This window comes from Falco punctatus (genome assembly GCF_963210335.1).
Source record: "Falco punctatus genome assembly, chromosome: 2".
In the NCBI taxonomy this organism is placed as follows: Eukaryota; Metazoa; Chordata; class Aves; order Falconiformes; family Falconidae; genus Falco; species Falco punctatus.
Window position 1 is genome coordinate 96,621,864 of NC_137581.1, and position 27,763 is coordinate 96,649,626.

At 39.4% G+C, this 27,763-nt stretch overlaps 1 protein-coding gene across 6 annotated transcripts in view; it reads right to left on the reverse strand.

Annotated features, from left to right (window-relative positions):
- The window catches only part of TBL1X (transducin beta like 1 X-linked), a 195,838-nt gene that overhangs the window by 8,331 nt on the left and 159,744 nt on the right, over positions 1–27,763 (reverse strand). For all 6 annotated transcript variants that reach the window (XM_080376934.1, XM_080376937.1, XM_080376936.1 and 3 more), the window contains 7 exons: positions 26,781–26,926; positions 23,805–24,054; positions 17,106–17,238; positions 8,467–8,608; positions 5,632–5,695; positions 5,431–5,528; positions 3,851–3,911 (listed from right to left, as the gene is read on the reverse strand). In XM_080376934.1, the coding sequence (XP_080233060.1) occupies positions 3,851–3,911; positions 5,431–5,528; positions 5,632–5,695; positions 8,467–8,608; positions 17,106–17,238; positions 23,805–24,054; positions 26,781–26,926 (894 nt within the window). The remainder of the gene's footprint in view (positions 1–3,850; positions 3,912–5,430; positions 5,529–5,631; positions 5,696–8,466; positions 8,609–17,105; positions 17,239–23,804; positions 24,055–26,780; positions 26,927–27,763) is intronic.

A 27,763-nucleotide genomic window follows, 5' to 3' on the forward strand; every position in this document is an offset into this window, starting at 1 on the left:
GAAAAAATGTGGATAATTTCAGCTGGATTAGAAAAACTGTTCCTGTGAATGCCAGACTCGGCAACAACACGGGAGGGAGAAGCAGCAGGTGGCCGCCTTCATTTGCACTAGCTTTATGCAACCACCGATACAAACCTATCGGTCTTGTGTGGACCCGTGGATTAATAACACCTACATTGTTCAATTTGGTTGGGAATTGATTTAGGATGGGAACACTGATCAAGCTGATTTGAAATGACAGGAAGAGTTTCTGTAGAGGGTTTAGCATTAAGTAGGCCTGAATTAATGAAACTTTGTACACAGATAGCACATGAACGCCTAACTAGTGCCTGTGTGCAACACACACTTCGCAGAAAGTGTGGACCCCCCTCCCAAAAAAAAACCCCAAAAAACTTTACAGCATCTCACTGCAGACTAAAAGCATGCACAAGAACGGGAGGAAACTCCTGACATACAGCTTCCTTGTGTTTCTAGGACTGTGCTTGGATTTTTGCTCAGGAAAGAGTTTAGCTGCCCTCCAGAGGATGACATAAGACTTGCTGAAACGCAGAAATCTTAATTCTCTGCATACTCTTGTGAGAAGCAAGTGCGTCACAAGACAACTAGCATATAGGAAGCAAAGTTGAATCTCTCTCTGGCAACAGTACAATGCAAGTTTACCATTAAAATGAAACCAAGAAATGCCTTACTCAAATACATTCAGAAAAATACTTTTGTAACACAGAGGTGAAAAGATGTCTGTTCTGGCCAGTCTGTTATATTTAACTATGGGTTTTTTCTGTTAAAATTTGTACGAACTGTAAAATGAGATTGATCCACATCACCTTCCGAAGCAGCAGGTAGCTCACTAAATGAGAATGGAGGGCTGAAATTGTTTCATATACAAGTATTTAGTAAAATATTAATGAAAAAGCTTGCTAATTCTGTGCGACAGGTAAGGAATTTCTACATTGCAGAAATATAAAGGCAATTTGTGTGAGGAGGGCAGGCTGCTTCAGAGTTTTCCGATGAACATGACTGGGGATCAGGAAACAGTAAAGGATTTTGTTCCTTTAACTCTCTGTTTGTCTTTTTATGCTGCAAGCTTTGTAACACTGTTTCAGAGCAAACAAAAATCTGTCTTCATTAACAGCAGTATGCCTTCCGGACTAATATCTAGTATGATATGTATGAGCTGAAAAGTAATTTTCTGAGAGCTATTGGCACCTAAAATGATGGATTTGCATTGCAGCATAATTTGAATCAGTGTTGCTAATTAATACTGATTCATTTACTGGTGTATTTAATCATATGTTTACTGGGTAAGTAACTACATAAAATGGTTTGGAAAAAACAACCAAACATGCTTTTTGATGCAAGTAATCAAATTGCCAAAGTGTCTTGAAAACTACAGGATACTTGCCAATTGCATAAAACCAGTTAGAATGTCATCTAATAAAAGCAGCAACAAATCATTAAGAAATGCAGCCAAAAAAGATCCCAACAATAGAAGTGTTACAATACTTATCGGTTAATTTAAGCTTTTTCTGAACAAATTTAGGTGTAATTCAGAATTGGAAGCTCAGAAGAGGATGGAGTTAAGTGACTGCAGGAAGTGATTCAGAGCATTAGAAGTCTAAAACTGGGTCATACAAGTATCTTATGGTATCACTTAATTCATTCCTGCATGCACAGACATCAGTCCACATTTATCAGTAGATGTGAAAATTGGATTATTTCACTCCATTTTAAAGAAATATGCTTTACGGACATGTATTTTGATCAAATGCCTTATGATGACTCATAGTTTAAAAAAGAATAATGAAAACCTAGAAGCTACTTTTCCACATACTTACATATTTTGACCATAAACCCTTAAAAGTTACATGGAAACATTAATGACATAGATGCCTTCAAGACCTAGATAAAGGAAACTTCCTTATGTATTTTAAGATGACAGTTTTTACCATATGGGTGTAAACTAAACAAGCTGTTGTAAAGCAGCTGAGAGTAAAAAATTTATGTTATTCCTAAGCCAACTATCTTCAGACTTCAAAGAAGTATGCAAAGAAGTATACCGCACAAGTATGTGTTAAAGGAACTGCACTCTGCCTAGACTAGACTTTTAATTGTTAAAATGCCACCTTTAATCCTTGTGTAGACAAGGTTTTCAGATTCCAGATATGGAAAGGAATTTGCTGTTAGTTTGTTCTGGTGAGTAAGTGATGTAAAGAGGACAAGGCGAGGTCTTTGTGGCTTTAGACTTACATGAGGACAAAGACTCCAGCTGATTTTAAGGGGCTTTTTGCAGGACATACACTTTTTGCCTATCAACAATTTCCTTAATAACAAACTGCTTTACCTTCCTATGAAAACATATTTGAAATAATAATAAAAAATATAAAATCAGGCTCTCTACATCTCCACTTCACTTGTGTCTTATGGTCCAAAGACAAACTGTATGCATAATAAGGATTTAAAAAACCCCATGTATTATTGCAAATGGACATCAGCATATTGCATCGGAAGGTATAATTAAGTCTTCAACTTGCTAGAAGGGGAACGGAGTGATATGTCCTTGATGCGCACCACTGCTAAGACAGCTACACGTCAGTGAAGGTGATTCATGAAGGGGCAACCAAGTTCTGAATCTTCAGCATCTTAGACCAATAGTTAGGGATCAGAAGGCTTAAGAGTCTCATGAACTGCATCACTATACGGTGCAAAGTTTGCTTTTATGGAACAGTTACGACAGATAAATAAATGCCACAGTGAGAAAATCTGTCGGCAGACACGATTCCTCCAAATGGACAGTTGCACTAGTGAGAAGATGAGTGACAAAAATGCAGAGTACGGATCTGCTGTGCGCATGCATATACTTCTTGTGTTCTGTTGAATAACCAGTTCAATTACCACTGCATGTTAGTAACATCTGTGAAAATATGAAAATGAGAACAACTAGAAACTGAGTTGAAAAGCATGTACAAATTAATGCTTTATTAGTATTAAGCACCTTGCGAAAGCATGGTATATTAAAAAATGGATTAGTTACAGCAAATACACAGGAAGATGAACACTTCCATCCTCAGAATCTGGCATGTTTGGGTGGTTTTAAACTCTGACTATGCCCCTTAAAAATTCTTCACTGTGACAACTTATCCAGTTTGGATCATGAATTCAGTCATCATCTCACAAGTCTGGCCTCAGGGGAATTTAAGATTACGCCAGTGATTGCCCGTTACTCAAGATTACTCAGTAACTGTGACATCTCCTGTCTTTTTGAAGCAGACCAGATCTACAAATGACCACCCAAGTAAGGTTTTGGTGCAACGAGGTTTTGAAACTCAAGGTTGGCAACTGACTTCTGATAATCAGAGAAAGCAAATATTGAAGAACTTCAAGTCAAAATTAAAAGCTAAGAAATTCCTGGGGAGCTTCATGCTTGCAGCGGAGAATGCTAGCTGCATGACAGACCCACCTGCTTCTGTCTCAAGTCAGTTTCATTGCAACAGGAGCAGAAAGAGCGGAAGTGATCCCAGACACCCATCACTGAAAAGTCTCTTCATAAATCAGCACTTGCTACTATTCAAGCACATAGATAATGACAGAATCATTCAGCTAGGTAGACATGGCTGTTGTATAAATCCTTTCCTAGAATCAGTTTGACTTTCAAAGCTGAATCTCACAGAATCCTATCTTTCTGAAAAAAGAATAAACCCACAAGCCATGACACTCAGAATAGTTAAAGCACAAAAAAGTTGGTTCAAACTTCTCTCTGGCAGATGGGGTAGGTTTTTACAAAAGGATAAATTATACTGACAAAATTAAAAACTGCATTTCATTACAATAACAAGAGTTATGCAGAAATTACCTGAATGGAAAGGAAACTGCTGTTTAGCTTCTCCTGTGTGAGCATCCCAAATTATTGTTGTCTGCATCCGGAAGAAGGGGGGGAGAAAATGATTAGTGACTGTTCAGCTTCGAGAAAACAGAGAGCACCCTCACTGAGGAGCAATTCTAAAAGACAGACTGATAAAATCATTGACTGCAGAGAGCCGTGTGTGCTGAACAGCTGAAAAAACAGAAATTGCTTCAAATATTACAGAATAATAATCTAAGTGTATATAAAGGGTATCATGCCTACAGAGGAAGTAATATAACTACTAAGAATATGCACATTCTCTCTGAATAATGCTAGAAGATAGCACTAAACAGGTTTAGTATTTTGTTACAGCTGTTACAGTTATCTTCTTCAAAGAGACTTTTTCCCCTTTTCAGAGATGCAAGTGGAACTCTTTCAAAACTATGGGATGCTACATTTCTCACAATTAAACTACCAAGTGCAATCTTTATTTAGCAGCAGAGTACGTATCCCTTCTTGCCAGTTCTGTGGTGGGACAGAATAAAGTGTAATTTGCTTATTACAGGTTTAAACCATACTCATAGCGTATGTAAGCAACTCCCCTGTAGAGCTAAATACCACCTTCTGAGTGAATTGTCAATTTATTGGGAGTGGATGATTCCACAAAATAAACTAAGGATGCCTCACCTTGCCAATAATGGATCACCTGAAGAATCACTGCTGTTATTGGGAACCTAGTTCACCGGAACAATGGAATTACCACTGGGAGACATGTGTAGCTGAATATAAGGCAGTATTAAAAGGAATAAAACTAGGTTTCCATTTTCACAAGTATGTGAAAATATAGGGATTCATCTAGCCTACAAACCAGCTGTACGACCCTGGGCTAGTTTCCCTAGACTCCCTCTGTCAGTTGCTGGAGAGAAGCACTGTTGGTGCCTCTCATTGTGACACAGGCCATGCAACCCATCACTTGGAAGCCCCAATCTAATTTTTAGACATTGAAAGTTAGCCAAGATGAATGCTGTGTACTTTCCAGTTTCAGTTTTAATGGATCTGTGCACATCATCATCAGTCATCTGTTCATTTTAATCTCTAATGCGCATTCAGCTGTAAATACGTTTTGCTTGATTTTGAGTTCTGAACTACCATTTTTTTTACATTTGCATAGGAAGTTATACTTATTTTATTCAAGTAAGTGTTTCAATAGTTAGATGAGCTAAAAGATGGAATATCTTTAAGATCACTTCCTTCCCGGAAATAGTTAGTTGATAAAACTACAAATGTAAGTACTGGAAGCAGTTCTTTCCTTAACTGAGACACATTTAAGACACAGTTTTACACAGGGCGTAAAATGGAGCTGGTTTTTTAAAGTAAAATCTTTTACATAAAAATAGTACACACTTATTCAGGCTCAAATATGCACTAAAACATATTAAAGTAAACTCAACTCCAACCTAAATGATTGTACAATTCTGCGATTCTCCAGGATGCCTGGAGGAGAAGAAAATAATCTTACAGAATTCAGCAGCACAAGCTCACTGAGTCAGCACATTTATATGTTAGAATAACACATTTTTAAAACTCACTTTATCAACACCAGCACTTAAAATATAATTCCCCTTTTTGTTCCATTTCAGGGCAAATATTGGACCTTTATGTTGACCTAAGGTGCTTGCAAGGTTACCTGGAATAAAGAAAAGGTTACTATTACAATTTGTTTACAAATCAGTCAAATTACAGTTCACCACTGTTTGATGCTCAAGAACAATAACTGTTGTTTGACTTACCATCTTCTGTCCATATTCTTGCAAAACCATCATACGAGCCTGTAGCCAATAGTGTTCCATCACTCTGTTGGGATATATAAATGGCAAAGGTTGATACTAGAGGAAATCTGTTTCAACCAACCCTTTTTTTTTTTTTTCTTTCTTTTTTAAGGTTTGTGCATTGTGATTTATGGGAAATACGAGTTCACAGATCTAAACTAGAGGTTATTATTGCAGACAGCAAAGAAGAAATAAAACCCTCTAACATACGTGAAATACTGGGCTATACCATCAGATAAGAGTAATTTAACGAAAGGATTAGAAAAAGAAAACAAGATATAACATATATGGGATTCTTCCAGATAATGAACAGATACGACTTTTTAGACATAAAGAGCCTATAAAATGTCAATAGATCATCTAAAACCTGACTAAACCCCAGTTCAGTGAAATTCAGGCACCTATACTTGAAAGAAGGACCTAAACACCTAAGCCACCTACATTCGTGGTTACCACCCAGAATGCTATCTACCACCAAGAAGTTGCTTCCTACTTGTCTGAACACAGACTCCAACACATGCTCAGAGGCACGGCACCATCACGGATAGCCTGAGAAAAGTTGGATTCACAGGTCCCAATTAGCAGGAAAAAAGCCCAGGAACTGTAATCAGCAAATTACATGTATTCTGCTGGAGGGAGCCCTTCACTGAAGGGTATCTCCTGTGCAGCCACCAATGCCAGAGTTATTGGGCCAGAATGAAAATAATTAAGAAGGAACTTGACTCTGCAGTCTGGTGAGACAGGTGCTTTTGCAGCTGGGTGTTTAAACATTTCAGCACATGGATTAGGCAGTGAAATTTAACCCATTTATCTCCAGACATCCAGAATGTTAGTTTAAGAGCATAACCTAGTGTCCCTCTACAACTAACAGCATCGCCCACCTCTGGAGTGTAAGCCATGATTCTCTTGTTTCTGCTGACTTAGAGGGAGTCTAGAAGACTAGTTCAGATAGTTAAATCTAACAGAGATGAATCCTACCCTTGGTACCAAAGGACATGAACTGAATATGGCCTCTAGAAATAACCTTTCTCATTTAACAAAAATCACATAAACCAGAGAAAAATTGATTTAATATCACCAGTGTGAAAATTTCACAGCGAAGTATGATTAATATTGTAGTTCTAAATAAACAATAAAGGTGGATGGCATTTCTAGCATCATGAATAGAAAATAAGGAAAAAACCATAAAATAATCCTTTAAAACGTATACCCACTCCAACCCTCCCAAAACAGTGAGTCAGAACAGCTGTAGATTTAACTCAAATATATAATGATATAAGGGGAAAAATATCAAAACCTAAGCCAATTTCACTGTGATATATACTTACCTGGACAACTGATGTGAACAAAGGTGGTAAGAGGGAAAAGAGAAAAGGGAAGGAAAACTCGGGGACTAGATGTACAGTTTATCCAAGTCTGTTGGTGGCAATTCACGTTCTTTTAAAAACTCAAGGTAAGTTGGAAGCCCTTCAGGTGTTTAATTTAGGAACATTTCCTTACATTAAGTACTAGCACAAAGCAAGTGAAGTATCCATGGTCAATGAAGTCTGGAAAGGTAAGGAAATACTAAAGGATGCCCTATATGTTTTAGATAACTTTTCTCATTAACAGTTCTGCACCTTGGCATGTTTTCCTCTTTCAATTACTCTTTTCCTCCTCTTCAGTTCAGTTTTTCCCAACTATTTTTCTTCACTGTGATTTCCACAGGAAATAAGTAACATTCCCGAGTTTCATCTTTATTTGCTTTGTTATCCTATCTCTGTTTTCTGTATTCACAACCTTCTTTCATTGTGGCAAATATAAAATAGGTAGGGGAAGCTGATTCGTGCAGTGGCCTTATCTTTTCCTTTTGTGAAGCACCTACCTCACCTGAAGGACAGTAATATTGCAGCAAGGATTAATCGAATGTTGGTCTCCGGCCAGCAACCAAGGCTGTATATAATTGCTAAGAATCCTTTCTGGTACTTAATTTTTAATCTGTTTTTCTACGAAAACAAGATTTGTATGATCACTCTGTCTGTACTAGTATCCTCAAAACAGACAGTGTATGCAAGTGATCTCAAAATTAATTAAGGTTCCTGCAAGGTCTTTTAAGGTCTTTTTACAGTGCTGGGTGGCAGAAAGGAGACATGAAGCCGCCTTAAAGCTGCCCAAAGACACTGGCCGAGACGGGATTCTTAACCATACCTGTCCTCTGGGCTCACTTCAGGCTTCTGTGTGCAGGACTATACTTATCTAACAAAGTTTCACAGGATGAAAGTAAAAAAGGGATCAGGCAAGAGTTTCACTGAGAAGGTGGTTAGGTAAAGACAGAATGGCCACACATGCTCCTACCAAGATAAAGACAATAATGTCAACACATTTTGCTATGCACAGCATAATTAAAATGAGAGAGGGTCTTGACAGTTCAACTTCAGAAAAAGCTTCGCTGGTGCCTGTATCTCTTTACGTGCCAAAATAAAGTAACTATGAGATGCAAATACATTATTAATCAGGCTTCACTACTACATAGTTTGCTTGTTTAATCTTCATTCTTAAAAGTTATTTTTATCCATGCTCCTAAAATAGAGATATAAATACACCATTATTAAGCTTGAAGATGGCAAGAGTCCTGGAAAAATTATAGCATACAGGGGAAAGTTCAGCTTATTATGAGTATTTGAAACAAGAGGTCAGTAGGTTAGGACAGAGCTTCTGGTCACCTCAGATATAAAAGACATGGAGCAGCAGCTGCAATTGCCTCTGAATTAAATTTAGACAGTAAAAAGCCATGTGCAGCCTTAGAAGTTAGCTTACATTCCAGTCCAATGAAGTCACATCCTTATTGCTGGGGACATCATGTCCTCCTTCTCTTATGCAGTGCCTCAAAACTAGTTGAGTGGAACCGCTGTTGCTGTTTTCATTGAGATTCCATATTCTGGCTGTTGAGTCTCCGGATCTATAAAAGCAATTGTGCAGAGATGAAAATTCGTCTTAGTGTCAGGCCAGCAAACAATGTAAAAACCTCTATTTCTGTTTTCATTGAGAGAACATCACAACCTTTAAAAAGTAATTTTTCTTTCCAACCCTTCCTGCACTCCATATAATTTTTTAAAACAGCTAGCACGTATTTAAAATATACTTATTATCTGAATCCACATAGTCATTTGCTTTATTCAGAAAAGTTTTACCTAAAATACATTTACCTGCTCTCTCTACGTTTTGCATGTCATACCTGAAGTTGGTATCACCATAACTGAGATAGTCTGGGGGAACTCAACATTACAAACATAACACTGGAAATCCCAACAAAGACAGAAACGCAACGGCTGTGCCCACATACCTCCCATAAAAAGTGTGCACAGTCCCCTTAGCTGCAGGACGGGCAGCATCACTGCCTGTCACCCTGGCAGCAGCTTTGGGGCAGGGGACTGCTGGCAGTGTGACAAAGGTGCTGCATGCCAGCTCCCTGGTCTTGCCTGGTTTCCTCTGACAGCTACTGCAGGAGTAGGAGGTGAACTTAAGGCTGCCTTTGGTTTGGCCATGGCCCTTTCATAAGGTACTTCCATCCGGGACAGACCAGAACGTAGTCTCTGACAGGAGTTGTTTGCAGGGCAGCCTCTCAGCATTAAATCAGGCTACTAAACCCAAAGATTAGGAAAGTAGAAAGGTAATATAAATTAATTTTTAAAATTCATCTTATTTCCATTTTTTAAATTCATGGCTACAGGGTCCTTTGCTGTCTGTAGCTTGGCTGCTTAGCTCACGTTGTCTGAAAAAGTGGCAAAATATTTATTGACATAATAGAGCAAGACTGAGCCAGCACCAGGATTTTAATCTATTTTGTAGACCAAGTATTTTCTAGGGAGATGTTTTTACTGCAGGCTGAAACCTTGATGTCTACAAAAAGCTGTGAGAAGGAAATGAAGAGTTTATCATAATCTGCTTGTAAATACTGTGTTAATCTTCACTTTGCATACATCTTTCTTCCAATGAAAAATGTCTGATGTCAGAAACCGCAACAGGTTGGAAGAATCTATGTTTTCTAGTTTATTAGAATATGCCTCTCACTCCCCCTCACCCCCTTTTTTAAACAATCAATAACAAGAACAACAAAACCAATCAAAGTGCCCTGGATTTCTTCTTTTGTTCAGAGGGTAATTTTTATTTACATGTAGTAAATAGAATCTTGGAGCAGAATTAAGATCTCTCTTATATTCCAAGAATTCATACAGTCTAGATGAAATTTTATGGTTGATATAAGCTGATGCATTAGCTTTTCTTTTTTTGAAGATAATTACTAAAACTTCCATTCCTATACACTAACAAGGAGAAGAAGTCTTTCTTTGAAGACTAAACCCCTAACATCCATTTTTGCTTTGATAAACCATGCTTTACTAAAAAGGAAATCCATCACAGGAGAATATTAATTTTTTTCTGGTCTACTAGTGAAACATTATTTATATGAAAAGTACTAGGTAAATTTTAAACACATGACATGTCTTTGAGTGCAAATATTGACCAACCAAGCATCGAACTTCAATTGATATTTGTGTATTACTTTGCCAATAATTCAGCCAAATTTTCATGAACAACAGTTCAACTGTAAAAGCAAAAACCTCTCTGCCTGTATCAGTGGCTCTGTGCTATGCTGGATCGTGGCATACCTGGGGAGTGTGCCCCCGTCTCGTCTGAACACTTCAGGCCACGCTGTGATGGGATGGCTGGGCAGGGCTTTGCCAGCCTAACCACTAGCTACTGCTGTACGGCCATTCTTTAATTTTTGGCACACATCTTCCATGATAGTGATTAAGAAATATTTTGAACCAGGGTAATTTTTGCCACCATACAGAGCTGTGACTGTAATATAACTCCTGATTTCTTCAAAGGTCTGGAAAACTGAATAACAATTTTGCACATGTTGGCTAGAAAATTAATGAAGTTAATCATGAGGCACAGAAGTTAAGGAACATTTTCAGTTGTGATCATTTACAATAATGGGAACATAAGTCTTTCATAGGCTTGGGTTATTGGTTAACATGCTAAGTAGGAAATTCCTCCAGCGCTGGCTTCTCTGCTGTATGAGACTCTGGGCCAGTCCTGCCCTCATTGTAATAATCCAGTTTGTTATTGGACCCTGTGAATAAAGTACTCAGTCACTTGGCTATCAAACACAATATCCTATTTGCTAGTTCTAAAAGGGTTATGTTTTGTTTTTCAACAGTTTTATTTAGCCAGTTTTCTGGCAATGCTTGGGCAATCTTATTTTCCAGTATTTTAATTTTGTTTTTCCATTTTCTTCTTCCTAAGGCTACACAAGCTATTATGTGTCCCTGCAGAGAGGCTTTATAAGCCTACCAGTGTGTGGCAGGGGTATTTGTGTGTCTTCCCTTTTGTTGCTGGGGGGAAAAAAAAAAAAAAAAAAAGAGTATTCTCTGCTCTGGAAAGTATTCTGATTTCTGCTGAATGATTCAGTGAACCCTGCCTCATTAGAGGACCACAGTTCAAGCACAATTCAGAAAGATATTTAATCTCCTTAGCCCACAGAAGCATTTCTATCTGCATGATAAAGCAGCCATTCCAACATGCAAGTCATGAACACTTGAGTAATAGGCATACTGTTCTGCACTACGGTAGAGCACTGCCAGTTTTAGGAAGGCTAGTTCTAAAAGAATTTTATTGCATGCTCTCCAGCCCTGGTATCATCATGAATCAAGCTGGACAAATGTTTGCAGAATTTTGTTTGTGACATATAAAATCTCCATTCCTTAACTGCCAGCAGAAGTTAACACAGCTGCAGTTGGGTAAAGAAATTTGGAAGATGGTTGGTGAACCTTGGTATTTCTGATCTTCACCTGCAAGTCTTATAAACACCGTTATTTTGGTAAGCAATATTGTTAATGTGTATTTAATAAATCTGGCTCAAACAGGCTAGACCTTTTGTTATTTTATTTCAAAATATATTTATTAAAAGCATAAAGGGAAGGAAACTCCTCCTCGTAATTCACACCCCTAACTTTTCCTTAATAAAGCAGGTCTCTTAAAGTAAGTGCTTATGCTTCCAAAGGCAGTCAGTAGAGGGAAGTGCCTCGGAGGGTTCCAGAAGGAGAGCTCTGTTCCACTGATTCTACAGCACTGCTCCCTGCAACAGGTTATTCAAGTAGACCTCACCTAATAGCTGACTGCTTTGCATTAACAGATTTGATGCAATGAGGAAACTGGCCCCAGTAAAGTCACCTGCTAACGAATAGGCACTTACAGTTAGCAGAATTAACACTTGGCACTGACTAGGGTGGTGGTGTGTGAAATAAACCCCCCCTCAGCCCGGTAATTCAAAAGGTTTATTCAAAAAGGTAATTCACAGGGGATCCTAAACCACTGATAAGAGGAATACAGTAACTCAAAGTATTACACAAGACCCAGAGATGATGGCAGATGGCCTAGAAACATCCTTTCTTGCATCTGAGACACAGCTGTAACTGCAAGATCTTGGACAACTGCTTTTCTGGCTAATGATTTTGCTGACTAGGGACAGTGAAGGTGCATGGAGCATCCTGCAAGAGACAAAGTTCCCCTGTGTGAAAGAGGCTGGTTTAGATCAGCAAAGAAACCTACTGTTGGGTTTTGGGAATGAGGCCAGGTCCCTCTGCTTCACGGTGATGAGAATTACTTGAAGGGCATGGCTGGGTGTAACAGAACAGAGTATGCTCCTGGAAGGACCAGCTGAACATGCTGACAGAAATATCCTAAATTCAACTGTAAAAGCTTTCGCAGCTGAAGGCTCTAGCAGCCTGGACATTCACAGTCCATCCACTTCCATACTGGGAAATTCAAACATGTTCAGGAATACTCTGGGTCACCGGACCATGATGACCTATACTAGCAAACTGATACGTATTCCCTGGCCAGATTTTGACCTGTTTTAATTAGTACCCTTGCTCAGGGCCGCGACATTCTCTCTGAGTAACTCCTGGGCATGGCTTGGTGGTTACAACGTCCAGAGACGATTCCTAATGTGCAGTTTGTTTGGCAGCCAGGACAGTTTGCTAGCACAGACACCGTCCGTTCCGTGCCAGCTGGCCTCAGTGCCTAGGAATATTCCCAGGCATGGTTAGTTTACTAATGTGCACGTAGCTGTAATGGGTTTCTGCACTACGTAGAGACCATGATTATCTGTAACATTTTACATGTGCCATAAAATTAAAAGAGATATTGAAAATTATCTCACGGAAGAAATCAGTCTTTGAAGAGGAGGACAATTGGTTTTTAAGAGCAAAATGGGAATTACGGCTGGGAATGGCCAAATCCCAAGATTTAGCCAAGCAGCTACTTTTTTTTTCTTTTTTTTCTTTTTTTTTTTTTCAACCTGTGCAAAACAGTATATCCAATTATTTGTTCTGGAATATTGATTTCTTTCATACAGGGTAATTCATCCTCTTACAGGGCTGTAAGTCTGCACTTCACTGTACATTATGATGCTTCCATTCAAAACATCTAAGCATTCTTCTCATGGCCATCTAGTGACAGTCATGCCTTTGATAGCCTTCACTGGTATCTCTAGTATCCTCCATCCTCCACTTTAGGGCTTACGGGTGTGGTGGAGGAGAGGCAGCCGCAGAATACATTTTTTCTGGCTATTTGATCAGAGAAACTCCTGTCTGCACTGTTGGGTTTTTTTTGTGTGTTTGTTTGGGTTTTTTTCTTTTTTGTTGTTTGTTTAAATAGCCCTTTGCAAAGTTCAGACAGCATATATCCCCCTGCTAGCTTTCACATCCTAAAAAACCATAGCAATTGTGACATAAAAATCAAAATCCCTTTCTATCAGTGGAATACTCACTAAATCTGGAAACCAATGCTCTAGTTGGGTAATTCATTCTACAAATAAAACGCCTTATGCAACTTGCTTCAGATTAGGCTGTGAACCTCCATTATTCTTTTAGTGCTTTGAAGATTACATCAGGTTGCTGTCTAAACTGCTAATTGTTAGAAAAAATTGTTGCTTGTATAGTGTAACAAGGCTCAAAGAAACTACTTTGCCACAAACTGAGATTTCATTGTGCTAGGCACTTTATAAAAAGAACAAATGTGTTATTTCTTTTATTTAATAGTTAGGTTTTACATGTGTTTTTTAAGACAACAGATGGGTACAATCAGGCAGATGGGAAACCAGAAGAAAACTATGGACTGGGCAGCACAATATGGCTATTATAGATTCTAACAATTCGGTGTTTGCACATCAAACTGTGGTTTTCTTTTTTGAAGCACTACTTTGTAAAGGACAAAGAGAACTGCGGTATACTGTAGATCTCGGGAAATTTCTCCCCCTCATTTAACTGGTGGCGTAACACAGTTTACCTATAGATGATAGCTTGCACTATTATTATATCAGACATCTCAAATGCTTCTTTATGCAGTGGCATAATCTGTCACTCAGCTCTCTTCCTTTGGTTTCATTTTCTTCTGTGCATTCTATACCATTTCAGTCATATAAGCTTCATGAGGCACTCACTGCTGCATTACCCGAGGGCTAACTTCATCACATACTTTGTTTCCTATAAGCAGGCTAAAATTTGATCAAGATGCACATGGATCTAAGGTTTTGCATTTTCATTGCATTGTGATTAGCCTGCATAAGACATAGCACCTGATGGCATTTTCGTTTCATGCACGTATTTACATGCTTCCAAAATCACATAAAAAAGCTTATTAAGAAAGACCGATTACGCTGAATAGTAAAGCTTAATTGAAGGGATAGTGAGAGCGTACTCTTCTGCTTAAGACAGCTGACTAATGGTTCTGATTATCATCCTCCAGGTTTATCTGAAGCTGCGTAAGGTATCACTGTCCCAGGGATTCATCTACCAGTGCTTAGCACCCTGCAGCGAAGTTGAAACACCCACTGGTTCCTCAGTCACTGCAGCACATACTCTGGTTTATTAAATGGTTCATTGTTTAAAGGATGCACACTAGGGCTGTGAACCAGATCCTAGGGAAGCAGTCCAGTACGGCAAGCATTGGCAGAGGCGTGAGTCCAACAGTGGGAAGTAGTTACCAATGCTAAAGCCAACGGATGAGGTCTGAGCACCTTAACTCCTCATGTAATGAGTGGAGAGATGTAGGTACCTGCAGAGGGACAGAGCACTTGAGCAGATGCCTAACTTCAGCTGCGCAGATGTTCTCCAGAATAAAGCAGCACCTTCACTTCATCTCAGGTGCTGGCAGGTGTCCCTAAGGAATAATTCTGTATGGCATCCTTCCTCCCCACCGACTTTCCTTCAGATAATAATGTGGGTGTGCTAACGGATCACCTGCAGGTTGTTCTCCATAGAATTCAGATAAAATACCGTGATGGATAAGTTTACTATTAAAAAGTATATTGTTCAGGATGAGAGGGCTACAAGAGATCTATTGTATCAACAAATACGGTCCCCTAATTCCAATGATACTAAATATGCGAGCTATTGTTTTCAAGACAGCCCATGAAATTCTAATTTTGTCTCCACTATGGGAAAGCTCTTCCAGATTTTATGAAACCTTATCTAGATTTTAATCTTTAATAAGAAACAACATGAAAACAATTTAATGAGGTTAACTAAATTCTTCTTGTTTTTTTTATGTTTTCTTCACTACTAGGCCATGATTTAACATCTATGGGTAGTCAAAGCATTTAGGCATACACTGAAAAGTTAAGAGTTGTTGTACAGAGGCATGTTTGTTCACACGATTTGATGTTGATTTCCAAATCATTATGTAGGCAGTAACACTTCCTGCACCTCACAGATTCTTTGCCTTCTCCTGATTCACTTAATTTTCCTCGAAAATACCCTCTCAGACTTGGGACAGGACAATTGAGGACTATCATAGCTCTTTCCACATTTGTCAATCCTAATTCTTATTTATTTATACATTAAACAGATTTCTTTTTATGGCTCACTCCTTTAATGTAAGCTGGGAAGAGAACAATCTTTGAAATAACTGGTTTATACTTCCTGATTTTAACTGGAGACTACCCTTAATCATCAGGACTTTGTTGCTTTGTAATAACCATTTGCTAGGGATAAGTAATACTGCCAAGCAGTGTTGCCTGAGACACCAGAAAACTGAGTGGGAAGAGGAGTATGGTTTGCAGAAAATACAGTAAATGCATGGCATAGGAGCGTGGCTGCCGTTACTGCTCTTGTCTGTATGATGGCATCACCCAGGGACCCTACCACACACCAGAAGACCCACTTAGCCTACGGAAAGAGCTGAAACCCAATTTTTTTTTCATCCAAACATCCTACATACAGTTTTTTCAATTCTACCCCTTAGTGCTACAGGTGCTAAAAGTACTATCAGGCCTGGACATTCCAGAAACGAAGCATATTCAGCAGGATTCTCTTTTCAAAAAATCCAGTTTATGTCTGACAGTATTCTTTGGAAACATCTGTCTTCACTCTCTTAGAGATTATGTGCTGCTTATCCAACCTGGTATTTATTTCTGTTTATTCTTTCCCACTTGCACTCTAATTCCTTGTTTTCATGTATATAGGTCAACAAAGAGAAGATGATTATTCTGATGAACTTGCAGAAAGTTGGAAACAAAATATGGACTCTCCTCTTCCTTGTAAGAAATGTGTTCCGGTACTGCTAGGCGACTTTGAAACCCCATTTATGTCCTCTATCAGCCTTTCTCCATGCTCCCAGCTAGACTTCTTAAATTTAGCCTTCATTTTAAGGTTTAACTTTAAGCATGAACAAACAGAGACTCCAACAGCATCTGTATATAGCTGTTGGGGTATGTTTACATTAGTATTTTTGTTTGGATCAAAAGAGCTTTTTGTAAGTCAGTCTCCTGACTGTCCCACTTATTTGGTTGTCATTGCTTAGCAGTCCTGCAGAACACAAACTAGACTCCTTTTGAGTGACGCTAAACCCAAAATGCCCTGAAACCACTCCTTCATGTTCCGCTCACTGGACAAAATTAGGTCCAGCTTGAAGCCCCCTGTCCCATATAAACAGCAGTGACAGTTTTGCTCTACAGATCTACTCCTGTTTGTGCACCACACTAACGCAGACATAGCCAAACAGAGCTGTGGTTTAGTCTCCGTACTTTTAAAAGAAAACCAAGGCCAAAGCCCTTCCGAGACTGCAATGTGAACCATTAACTAAGAGCAGTAGGAGTAAATTACATGAACTTCAAATACTCTTGAGAATTATTATCCATAGTTATTTTTAAAACCTTTAAAAAAATTATGTGTATTCAGGTCCACAGAGTACACATCTTAAAAGTGCAAATGCTTCGCACTCTGCGTCACCTTATAATTACTTAACTGCTACATAGGAACAGTACTGCTGAAAAAAACAGTTGCAGGCTGAAGAAACAGCGAAGAGAATACTCATTCATCTTTAGTACACATCTTGCATCTCTTAAATATACTCTGTATTGTAGCAGCTGCTTTCAGTCATGGTCTTACCCAGATGCTAGCAGGTCACTGACAGGGTTCCAGGCACAGATGAACACCTCTGATTCGTGGCCCCGAAGGACTGTTGCTTTGTTAGGAGGAATTTCAACATCCCCGTCAATTTCCATTGGCTTTGAATGATTATCTGTAAGGAGATATACCAGAATAGATAGTTCACAGGATGCTGTTAGGTCTGCTTTAAAAACCCATGGGCTAAAGCTAACAGTAACATATTTGCTATAAATAATATTCTGTGTTGTGTCACTGACCACATTACTCTTGTTTTCATCCATACGATGATTCAAATTTATGGTATTTCTACAAAATGTAGTGCTCTCCAAACTATTTTGTATCAATGCACATAGTTCTTCTTCCAAAAAATAGTTAGCATTTATTTCAGTATAGGGTTTTTTTGAAGCTGGCTTCATTAAAAATGAAGTTACATTACAGTTTTATTAAATTACAGTTTTATTAAAATAACAGATTGCCACATTTGAGAAAAACTTTATGCTGCTCTTTTAAAAAAGTAACAATACAGCAGATACATTTTCTTACACAGTGTCATGCAAGTAATATGTGTGCTACTCACAGATGAAGAATATACTGAGTAAGGTCCTCCCTCCCTGAGGATGGCAGAGAAATGGTGAGTGATCACCTTCTCAGGGATATCATACATGCAAAGTTACCAACTGAGGCATATAATTAACCGGCATGCTGTAATTCTGCAATTTTTTTTAGACTGCAGCCTAAGTAACTTTGTTTTTATAAAGCTCTTTTATTTCCTTAAGGAAAAAAAGTGAATTTAAAATGATCAATTTCTCTTAGTGGCAGCAATTCATTCTAATTTGCATCATGAACAATGTTTTCACTCCAGATTTTCATTGCTTTCAGTATAAATCTTCCTCATTCAGCTCAAACTACACTTCCTGGCAGCAACGCAGAATTATTATCCTCTGCGAACAAGACACCAACCAAGGACAGGTAACACAGTGGAACAGCAGACAGCAGATGTTACAGGCAGAAGCGTGGCCCATTTTGCAGAAAGCACATCCAAGAGCAGATAACTGGCAGGCTGGGGGAAAGCCAGCCTTGTGTTATCTAATCAATGCCTTGGCCAGCTGATCTGCTCTGATTGATCAAAATACAAGTCCTCCTTCTGGGTTAAGTCTTTCAGTTAGTCATTCTTTAATCACATATGGAGATCCATAGGTTCGCAAGTAGAATAATTATGCTCCTTTATTGCCACATGTTTATGGCATTTAAAATCAGCCATCTGTCCTCGTACTCGAGCTCTGCTGAGCTATTGCCCATCAACTGGCAAAACAGACTGTGACGTTGCACAACTGCCATCGGAAGGAACATCTCCAGATTTCTATCCTTACCCAGGCTTTCAAATACCCTGTTTTGCTCTGCCTGATTTATGCTGAGTCACACAAGTAGCACTTACTGCATATTTGGTTAGGTATCGTAGTAACTGTGCCATATCTATCCCATAGATGGAATGGAATGGAATTAATATGTAATTCAATGAGTTGCATAGCACTGAATATCAAAATTAGAAAACAACTAACAGTAGTTTCACAGCTCACATTTCTAATGCAAAACATCTATTATATTTTTAACTATGCTTCTTACCTATGGACTTGTTGCATAAAACTAAACATATTAGAAGCGACTATTTGTAAATTCTACACCTATGCCGAGTCCCTAAGTTACTCATTGTCCTTGATAATTCCCTATGTGTGTAACTACTAAAATGAATATACTAGTACTTGAGATTTAGCCTCACACTAGTGGCTGGGAACTTTGGAATGATATTCTGAGCAATCAGGGCAATGATGAGCAAAGCATTATTAAGATGTGGGACTCCAGAAGACAGGAGTCTAGAAGTCACAATCCTCTACTTCTCAGCACAGCACAGAATCACCATCATGAGAAAAACAGCAGCGTTTATTCATCTGTGTCCTGTTCACAGCGTGAGTTGGAAGCTGGGGGCTATATCATGATCTTTCAAGGCTTTTAATTTGAAAAATTTAAATGAGATGATACTCTTACCGCATATCATCCTACTGTTACCTGCCTGGCTCTAAAGGCAGAGCTGCTTTTCACTCTTGAATAAAACCAAATGACAGCTTGGAAGCACCATTACTCCAAGGTCCCAGAGTCATGAGTTGTTATCAGAGCAAGGCCACCTGATACTTAGAAGTATTTTTCGTTTGCACATGGCCAGATGGAGGAACCTAGATACACACTTTGAATATCATTAACTGCTGTGAAAAAAATCACAAATAAGTCATGCTGTGAAAAAGAAACCTTGATCGGCTGATACCAGCATTAGTACATGAAAGACTGAATGGCCTCTGGGAGCAATGAAATACCTGCAGGATTATTTTCTACTGTCTTCCAGTAATGATTTTGACACTATAGCTTTGGTGGTTCAGGAGAAAAGAGAGGGAAGGATGAGGAGTCTTTCAGAAATCGTCCACAAATGTTCACATTATATGTGTTTTCTTCCTATTTTCATCAGTAGTAAGAACATTCATATTCAGAGTGTTACTGTTAAGCACAAAACTTAAAATACTCCATTGAACAAACAGGACAGTTCATGCTTCTGTGATACTGCTTCAGGCTCTTCTCAGATTCAGACAGACACTAGCAATATAAATGGATATGATTATGATAACAACAAAAAACTGCAGAAACCCCTGAGCACAAGACGTACCCTCGTAAGAGTACTGGGTTCCTTACACAGCACGAGCTCTTGTGAGCCCTGGTCTCATCTGAAAATTTGGCTTTCCTACGGATGCAGCTACAACGTGTGCATGGGGAACAAGAATAAATAGGTAAGTAGGATGCAGTTAATGATCAAGAATAGGCTTCTCTTTTTTTTTTTTTTTTTAAGTATATTCAGAGCAGAACGCTCTCAGTTAAGACGTCATTTGCACAAAGAATGTCTCTGAAAGAAAGGGCAGTTCTATCAAGTGCAACAGACTCTCACAGGTGAGAAACTTAAGTCTGCAGGTCATATAGTGACAGACTCTGCCCAGATGTTAACACAAGCCACTTTCTAAAGGCTAGAGGATCTTTGGTTAACTCTACACTGTATTATTCTAATCTTTTCCCTAAAACATATTAAAAATCCCAATTCACTGGAAATTAAGTCATATTCCACCAAACAATTATGATTAAGTTTTTTTTTTAATATAATTCTAACACATCAGTGAGTAATATTAATTCTCTATTTCCTCCAAATTAAAGAAGGTGTATTTTTAAGACCCTACCAGTGCTAAGGCTGTGTCTTCTCAGGAAATGTGTTTTTTAACTTAAATTTTTGACAGGCCTTTCACTGAAGTTGTTCTTTATGGCTGTAGTTATAACAAAGGGACTGGGCTCAGACTTTTCTCCAGAGCTTTATTTTTCTTAAACGCAAGCCAATCCTTGCAAATATAATGAAACAAATGACACTAAAAATATTTGAGTTGGAAAACAGTCCAAAGTTTGGCTCCGTTTCTATGTGCCGATTGTTTTTTTCTACTAATTTTGAAAGTGACTCAAAGCTGAAAACGTTACTCAGGGAGCAGGAGAAGGCAGTGATTTCATTTAGTTAGTATTTGAATCTGCACCTCAAACTGTTGCTATTGCTTATTTTTTTCCTGTCTCTTTCTTAAATCAAATCACCCTATCATATTATATTGATAACACCACATACAAAAATGTATCATGTTATATAAGATGTATTAGCGCTTTTTTGGGGAAGAGTTACAGTGTCAGGGAGAATGCCATGTCAGAATAAATGCAAACTAGGTAACTTCCCAAAGACATCTCTTTCACCCACTCCCCCCATCCCACCTTTTTATGACAGGCTGATATATGGGTGACTTCCAGGTTACGACTAAGGACTAGCACACTATCCAAACCCATCCCAGTACATGGCAGTTCTGTGGAATCCAACAACAGTGGAAATGAAGGTTTGGGAAGTTTCTCACACCTTTCGTATCAGCAGGCTTGTCTACCCAGTAGGTTTCCCAGCTTTCACTTCACCTATCTTACAGCCTCTCCCAAATTTTTGTCCAATCTATCCTAAACCTTTCGTCCTTATTTAAGTAATTTTACATCCTGTCCTAAACTTCTGTCCAATCCTACCCTAAACCTTTTGTCCTAAGCCAAGCTCTTGCCAGATATTCCCCCTTAGTCTATCGTAGACTAAACAGACACTCTGAACGCAGTGGTAAGGGAAAAGGTAAGGCTGGATATACAGTTTACCCTACATAAGCAATAAAAAGGAAGGGTATAAATAACCCTTTTGTTATTTCATTAATGCAACTATATTTTTCTAACATACCACAAGAGAGAAAAATAACAATTGTAAGAGTGTTAATCAGACCCATGAAGTAAACTGCCAGCTACATTTGTTAGTCTTTATTTTTAGTGGTTTCTGATAATTATGGAGGCAGATCTCTTGGAGTTTATTTTATCAGGTCTGTTCAAGGGTGAGAACGCCAGTTCTGCAGTTCTGTGTGCATCTCCCATGTATAATCCTCATCTGCAGTTGTGCTACACCACCTTGCTATCCCCTGATGCCTCAGACAGAAAGGCTATAGTCCTCCCAAGGCAAGGGAGGCACATGGATCAGAGTTGGCTGTCCCTAGATTTCCCAGCATCTTCTCTCCAAAACCTCCTTCTCCTTAAACTGCTGAGCTCATCTCTTCACCCAGGATGACCAACTGGGACAGCAGCTGCCAACAATACGTGCCAGCTGGCCAGCTACTCCTTGAGGATTTTCTGTTTTCCTAACGCCACTGCTCAGTTAACTTGTCTGCCTGGTGGGCTTCTTAGCTACAGGAATGCTTTGAAATTTCCTGTCTGGTACAATATCTCATCGGCTGACACATATCCTACCCCTGTGAAATTTTATCCTACAGGACTTCTCCTCCTCAACACTCCAAGAAAGATCTGCAACTGTTCATGAAAATCCTTCTATTAAAAATCACTGGGAGAATTATTATTTTTTTTAATAATAACATGGCAGAATCTTAGAAATCAAGGCGTAGAGTGTGGTCATACATCTGAACTGATTTGCAAGGCTTTCTTTTCATTAACACAATAGTATGTGTGTTTCTTCAGATCAGAAGAAAATAAGTCTGAGCAGTTCTGTATTAGTGATGAACTCATAATCAGTTTTCTACCTTTTTTGGTCCTGAGACAGGGATACATTCCCCCCAAATGTTCACAAGTCAAGGAAGGTGTCAACAAACAAAATGTCAGCTTTTGATACACTTAAAAGTGCTTTCATTTCTGTTTGCACCCCTTCATATATGAAGTAAGTTCAATTTTTTTTTAAAAAAGGGTCATTTGGAAGTAAAACATAAGCAATCCAGAGTCCAAAACCAGACGAATATTTCAGAATTTTCAGAACTTTTTTACAATTGCTTTCTCAAATAAAAAAATGTGATTTAAATCACCGCAGTTTTATTGGGGGAAACTATCCCGCCCAACTGGAATTCTCTGAAGAAAAACCTGTTTAGAAAGCATTTTTCTCACTGACCCACAGAGGACTTTATTCAGATCTAAGTGAAGATGGAGACTGATAAAGGTGTCTACACTTCAGAACAAATAGAATCTGTTACATGACTACAGTCCTGACCTGTTACTTGTCTAAGCCACAGAGCTGCAGAGCTGCTGGGACTTCCTACAAAGCCCGCCATGCACATTCTTCCAGAATTTCCTCAGAAGGCAATCAGGCATTAAGGTCCCATTTCAGAAGTTAGCTAGTGCCCTCATATGGCTGCACACAGAAACCAGAACCATCAATCATATCTGCCCCACAATGTTAGCACAGTTGTCAAGATCTAGTTACACAAGCAGGTATGTCCACTCTTTCTTTTATGTGTCTGACTTTAGATGTCTAAGTTACGAGCACAGTCTCCCGCTGTCACCAAGAAACAAAGGTGAATTCAGAGCTCGTGAGAACTGACAGTTCCCACAGGCTAAAGAAATCTCAGGAAGGCAGGTCCTTCAGTCAGGTATCTGCAGTGGACTGTATGACTAAGCATGTGCTATTAAATACACAGGTGAGGAACACTTTCCTCTGTGCCTTCAAGACTGGTTGGCTGCATCCAAGCTGTCTGCTGGGAACGGTCCTTGGCACATGCAACTCCCTGTCCCGTGCTTGGCAATGCTGTTTAAGAATGGATAGCTGGCACAGGGCAAACTGGGCCAAACACCACGCCAAGGCTATGGATGATCATAGTATAGTTAGTGCTCAAAGCTATACTCTGGCCATGCTTCACTTACAGAGACTGGGCTTGTAGGTCCCAACCTCCCAACCCATCTCCCTCCTAGCCTGGCCAAAATGACCAACTGTGGCTATAGCTTGTCCCAACTTTTATCAAGTATCTAAAAGCACCTTTAAGACTGATAATATTAATGAAGTCTGGGCAGCCTGCTCCAAGGAAAGAACACTTCTTGATACTGTCTTCAACCCGCAATTCTGGAGATATCTGAAAGTTTTTGGACTCTGCAAGGACACCAGTAAAACACAGCACTGTGATGTGAAATGTGATTTTTACTCAACGGCCTTTCTAGAAATTCCCTGCCCTCCTGAAATGATTCCTCTGAGTTCTACCACCTTGCAGACACCAACTAAGTATAAGAATATTACTGAAATTCGAATCGCCCAACAGTGGCAAGCAGCTGCATGGATTAGCTTACTTATTGCATGTGCCCCATTCTCCTCTCCATTCACAGTGGCTTCTCCGTTCTTTGGTGTGTTCTGCTGGGAAACAGCAGTCGTCGTTGCTCCCGCTGTCGCTGCCGTTGCTGCTGCTGCTGCTGCTGCACTGGCTTGTTGCTGAGCTAGTTTCTCTCTGAATGCTTGCTGCCGGGTCTGAACAACATCAGGCATCACTGCGTCTATCAGAGACAGTGATTCTATTGGCCTGCCATCAAATACCGTACCATCCTGTAGGGAAAACAAGCAGAAATGCAACTGCAAGTTTAGGATCTTCACCATCGAGGTCAGAAAAGAGGTAACGATAAAGAATGATAGGTTGTATGATGATACTTTGACTTAACCAAGTGTCACATTACTATGGACCATCTCTCTCTCAGATCCATGATGGTGGTATTCATGCTCCACTTAGAAATCTGTTGGTCGAGTAAGCAACTTATTGGATTTTTTATGGAAAATTTAGGCATACAAACTCTTTACAGATGCAAAAAAATTATGCTGTGGAAAAAAAAAAGTCTGAGAGATGACAGAAGTTTCTCTTTGCTTTGTATTTGGAAAAAAAGAGTCATGGCTAAAGCCACAACAAAGGCAAATAGACTTCGGCTGATTTGTTTGTCTTCCTGCATTTGCAGGGACATAGGAATGGAAGCAGCTGATGAATAATGAACCTCAGCCAAATCAACATGTATTCACAAATTCAGTGGTTTCTCACATGGCGTTCATCAGCCCAGCACCACCTGTTGTAGCTGATTGTACAGGACTACTTTACTAATATTTTTCCTGTATTCCGGTAGTTTTATTCATAATAGTTATGGCTTTCATTTTGATTTCTGTAAATTAGGCTTCAGGTTTAACAATCAATTGAGTTTAACCTTTCAGGGCTGTTTTTAAAGACTTAATACAGACTCGGGTCAACAACTGCTTTATCTACTTAGCTTTGCTTCACTTTCACTTTCCCATTATCTTAAAGATAGGAAAAAGGTTTTAGTAGCCTCCATAAAGTGTCATTTTAGTAATCTTCTGCAAACTCCCTTTAATTCTCTGAAATAATGAAGACCCAGCAGTGAAAGATTTGTGTTTGTGGAACACAGATAAGATTAGGATATGGATGCATGAAGTAGCTGGGGAACAATATAATTTTCAATAGATAACAATAACTAAAGAAGAAAAATAGCCATTTGGCTGACTAATATGCTTCCGTTGGACTAGTCATTGAATTACCCCTCAATTACAATGTTAAGACAACACATACTTGTTTCCTCATGGGGAAGAAAAAGGAGGAGAGAGTCAACAGAGAAAAAAACATAAGCTCCTTTTCTCCTCAACATTTTTTATGCAAGTGTCTCTACTGACATTTATTTGAATCCTGGCTCAAATTATCGCTACACAATGAAAAAAAATGTTTGCCAATGGATTTTGGCATCTTACATTTTTAACTGTAAAACTGCTCACTGGACTATTTCCATGAATGCCCATTAAAGGATCACAAACAATACTTAAATTTTATACATGTTAGTTTAAAGACCCACTGATTACTTGCTTCTCTTAAGTAATACACATACAGAAGTTAACACATAAAGAAGCACATATGTAGCCCTTACTGGCATTCAGACGTAGCAAGAATGGCCTTTGCTTTGCTGTAATGTACTTAACAGTATGTATTTGAACTGCATCAAACCGTGACGAGAGCAACGTAAGTCTTAATGGTGACCACATGCGTATTTTTAGATTATTCTCTTGACTGAGGCCAATTCTGAAGCTGGATGCACAGGAACAGACCCTGTCATATGACCTGAACTGATAGGTGCAGTTCACAGCTGAAAGTTTCTAACTGTGTAGCTCCAATTTCAGGCACAGGGCAAAATGCTGTGGCAGCAAACTGGGGCAGATTCCTAACACCGGTTTGTTATTACAACTGCATTAAAGTGCAGCTTGGCATGAATATCAAATGTCATTGCTCCAATTAAAAAATAACGTATACACAACTCTTAAACATGGTATTGAGTCATAAAAAGAAAACTACACAGAGCGTTAGTGAAAAAAACAAATGAGTTTGCAAACAACACAACCTTTTCTCTATTTTATATTCCTTTGTTCTCACCCATGCTGTATACATGCTACATTCAGCTATAGCAAAAAAAGCAATAGATTTTAATGTATTAATATTTATTACAGATCTCTATCAATTACGAATATCTATGGTAAATATTTTCTAATGCAGTACTCTATTATCTGTCATGCTTCACGCCCTCTTTCGAAGCATCATGCCTTTAAGGCTGGCAGGGCAAAAATGCTGGCTTTTCCCACATCCCCTCTTTCTTTCCCCTGGCAGCTGAAAGGAGAACAGACACTCTGTGGCTGCTTGTACAATCCCCACAAACCAGTGCCCCATCCAGGGTCAGAATTTACACACAACTGCTTTGCCATGTATATGAGAGGATGATGCCTGGTCTTACATGACCTGAGCCAAAGTTACTGAAATCGGAAAGAATCTCTGCAGTGTCCTCTGGGGATTTCTGATAAGGCTTCTCATGGCTTGCAAGCTGCACTGTCTGCTAGGCAGGTGATGGGGAGTGAAGTTTTAACCTACACTGCAGGCTCTTCCTGCCAAATTCTGCTGTGACCTTGAAAATGCAAAACTGTAAACAGATGCATTTTCTTGTTTGCTGCAAGAATCTGTGCACCCTGGATTTGCTGACTGGGGTAGTGGAAACACCATGAATATCCATTTAAGCAGCACAAGGAAGGCCTCAATGCCATAGCCAGACATTGAAATACATGTCTATCTCAGCTTTTCAGCTCTCTGCTGGGTATGGGGCAAAGTACGAGGAACAACATTAAACCAGATCAAGAGAAACAAGAGCGGTGGCTTTTGTTTCTGGGCTACTGGGACATGTCACTTTGCAAGGCCCGGCAGGCCAGTCAGCAGTGCAAGGGGTGCCAGTGGTGGGACTTACTTCGTTGATGCTGATCTCAGCCTCCACATACTGGAGCCCCTTCTGGAGGATGGAGATGAGTGCGGCAGGTGGCACTAGTGTTCCGTTGATGTTGGACTGGCTGATGTGGCTCTCAATACCGAAGGTGAAGGCCGAGTGGGAGAAACCTGAGAGCAGGAAAAGGAAGCCATGACATGAAATCTAAACGCACCAGCCAGATTACACCTTCACGGTCTAAAAATAATTCTGCTCCGAGATCTGAGAGATGCTGCCGCGCAAGCAGAAGGACACAGGCTGGCTGCATGGAGCCAGGGAGGTTAACCAGAGCCATCCTGACCACCCTGCCGCCACCACCGCCGCCCATCCCCCTCCCCTGCATGCTGCATGTATAGGGGAAGCCGTAGAGAAATGGAAATGCACGCAGAGAAAAATAACCAGAGAATAGCACTGTCTGAAAACAAAACCAAACACATAAAAAAAAAGGGAATTGCCAGAAGAGCAAGTCGAGCTAAAAAAAGTGCCTCAAATCTTCATTTCCTTTGCTGCATTTCAGTGTTGGCGTTTGCTGAAGCTAAATATGTAAATCCCTATCAGCACACAGGTTGTATAAAATACAACAGCATAGATGCTGCTGGGGAGCCATTCCCATATACCAGGGAAGATTATTTCAAATCCTCTGCTCATTTATTGCTGAGTACCATACGACATGCAGAGTATCGCACAACGTGAAACAACAGAAAGGCCACTCCTGTAAACATATTTTCTGAAAGTGAACAGTAATAGCAGAAGTAATTAATTGGGATCTGCCAAGCAGCAGACAACAAGCCAGTGCGGTGGCCTGCCCTTTAACTAGAAATCTTTCTCTTCCCTGCTTCTTTTTTTTTGTCACCGTCTGAGAAATAAAGGGTAATGAAGGTGACGGCACTGAAAATTAAAAAATGCAGTGGACAGATTTTAAAGAGCAGTGACTTAAATGGTGGCTGAAGCTGCTCAAAACTGTTGCT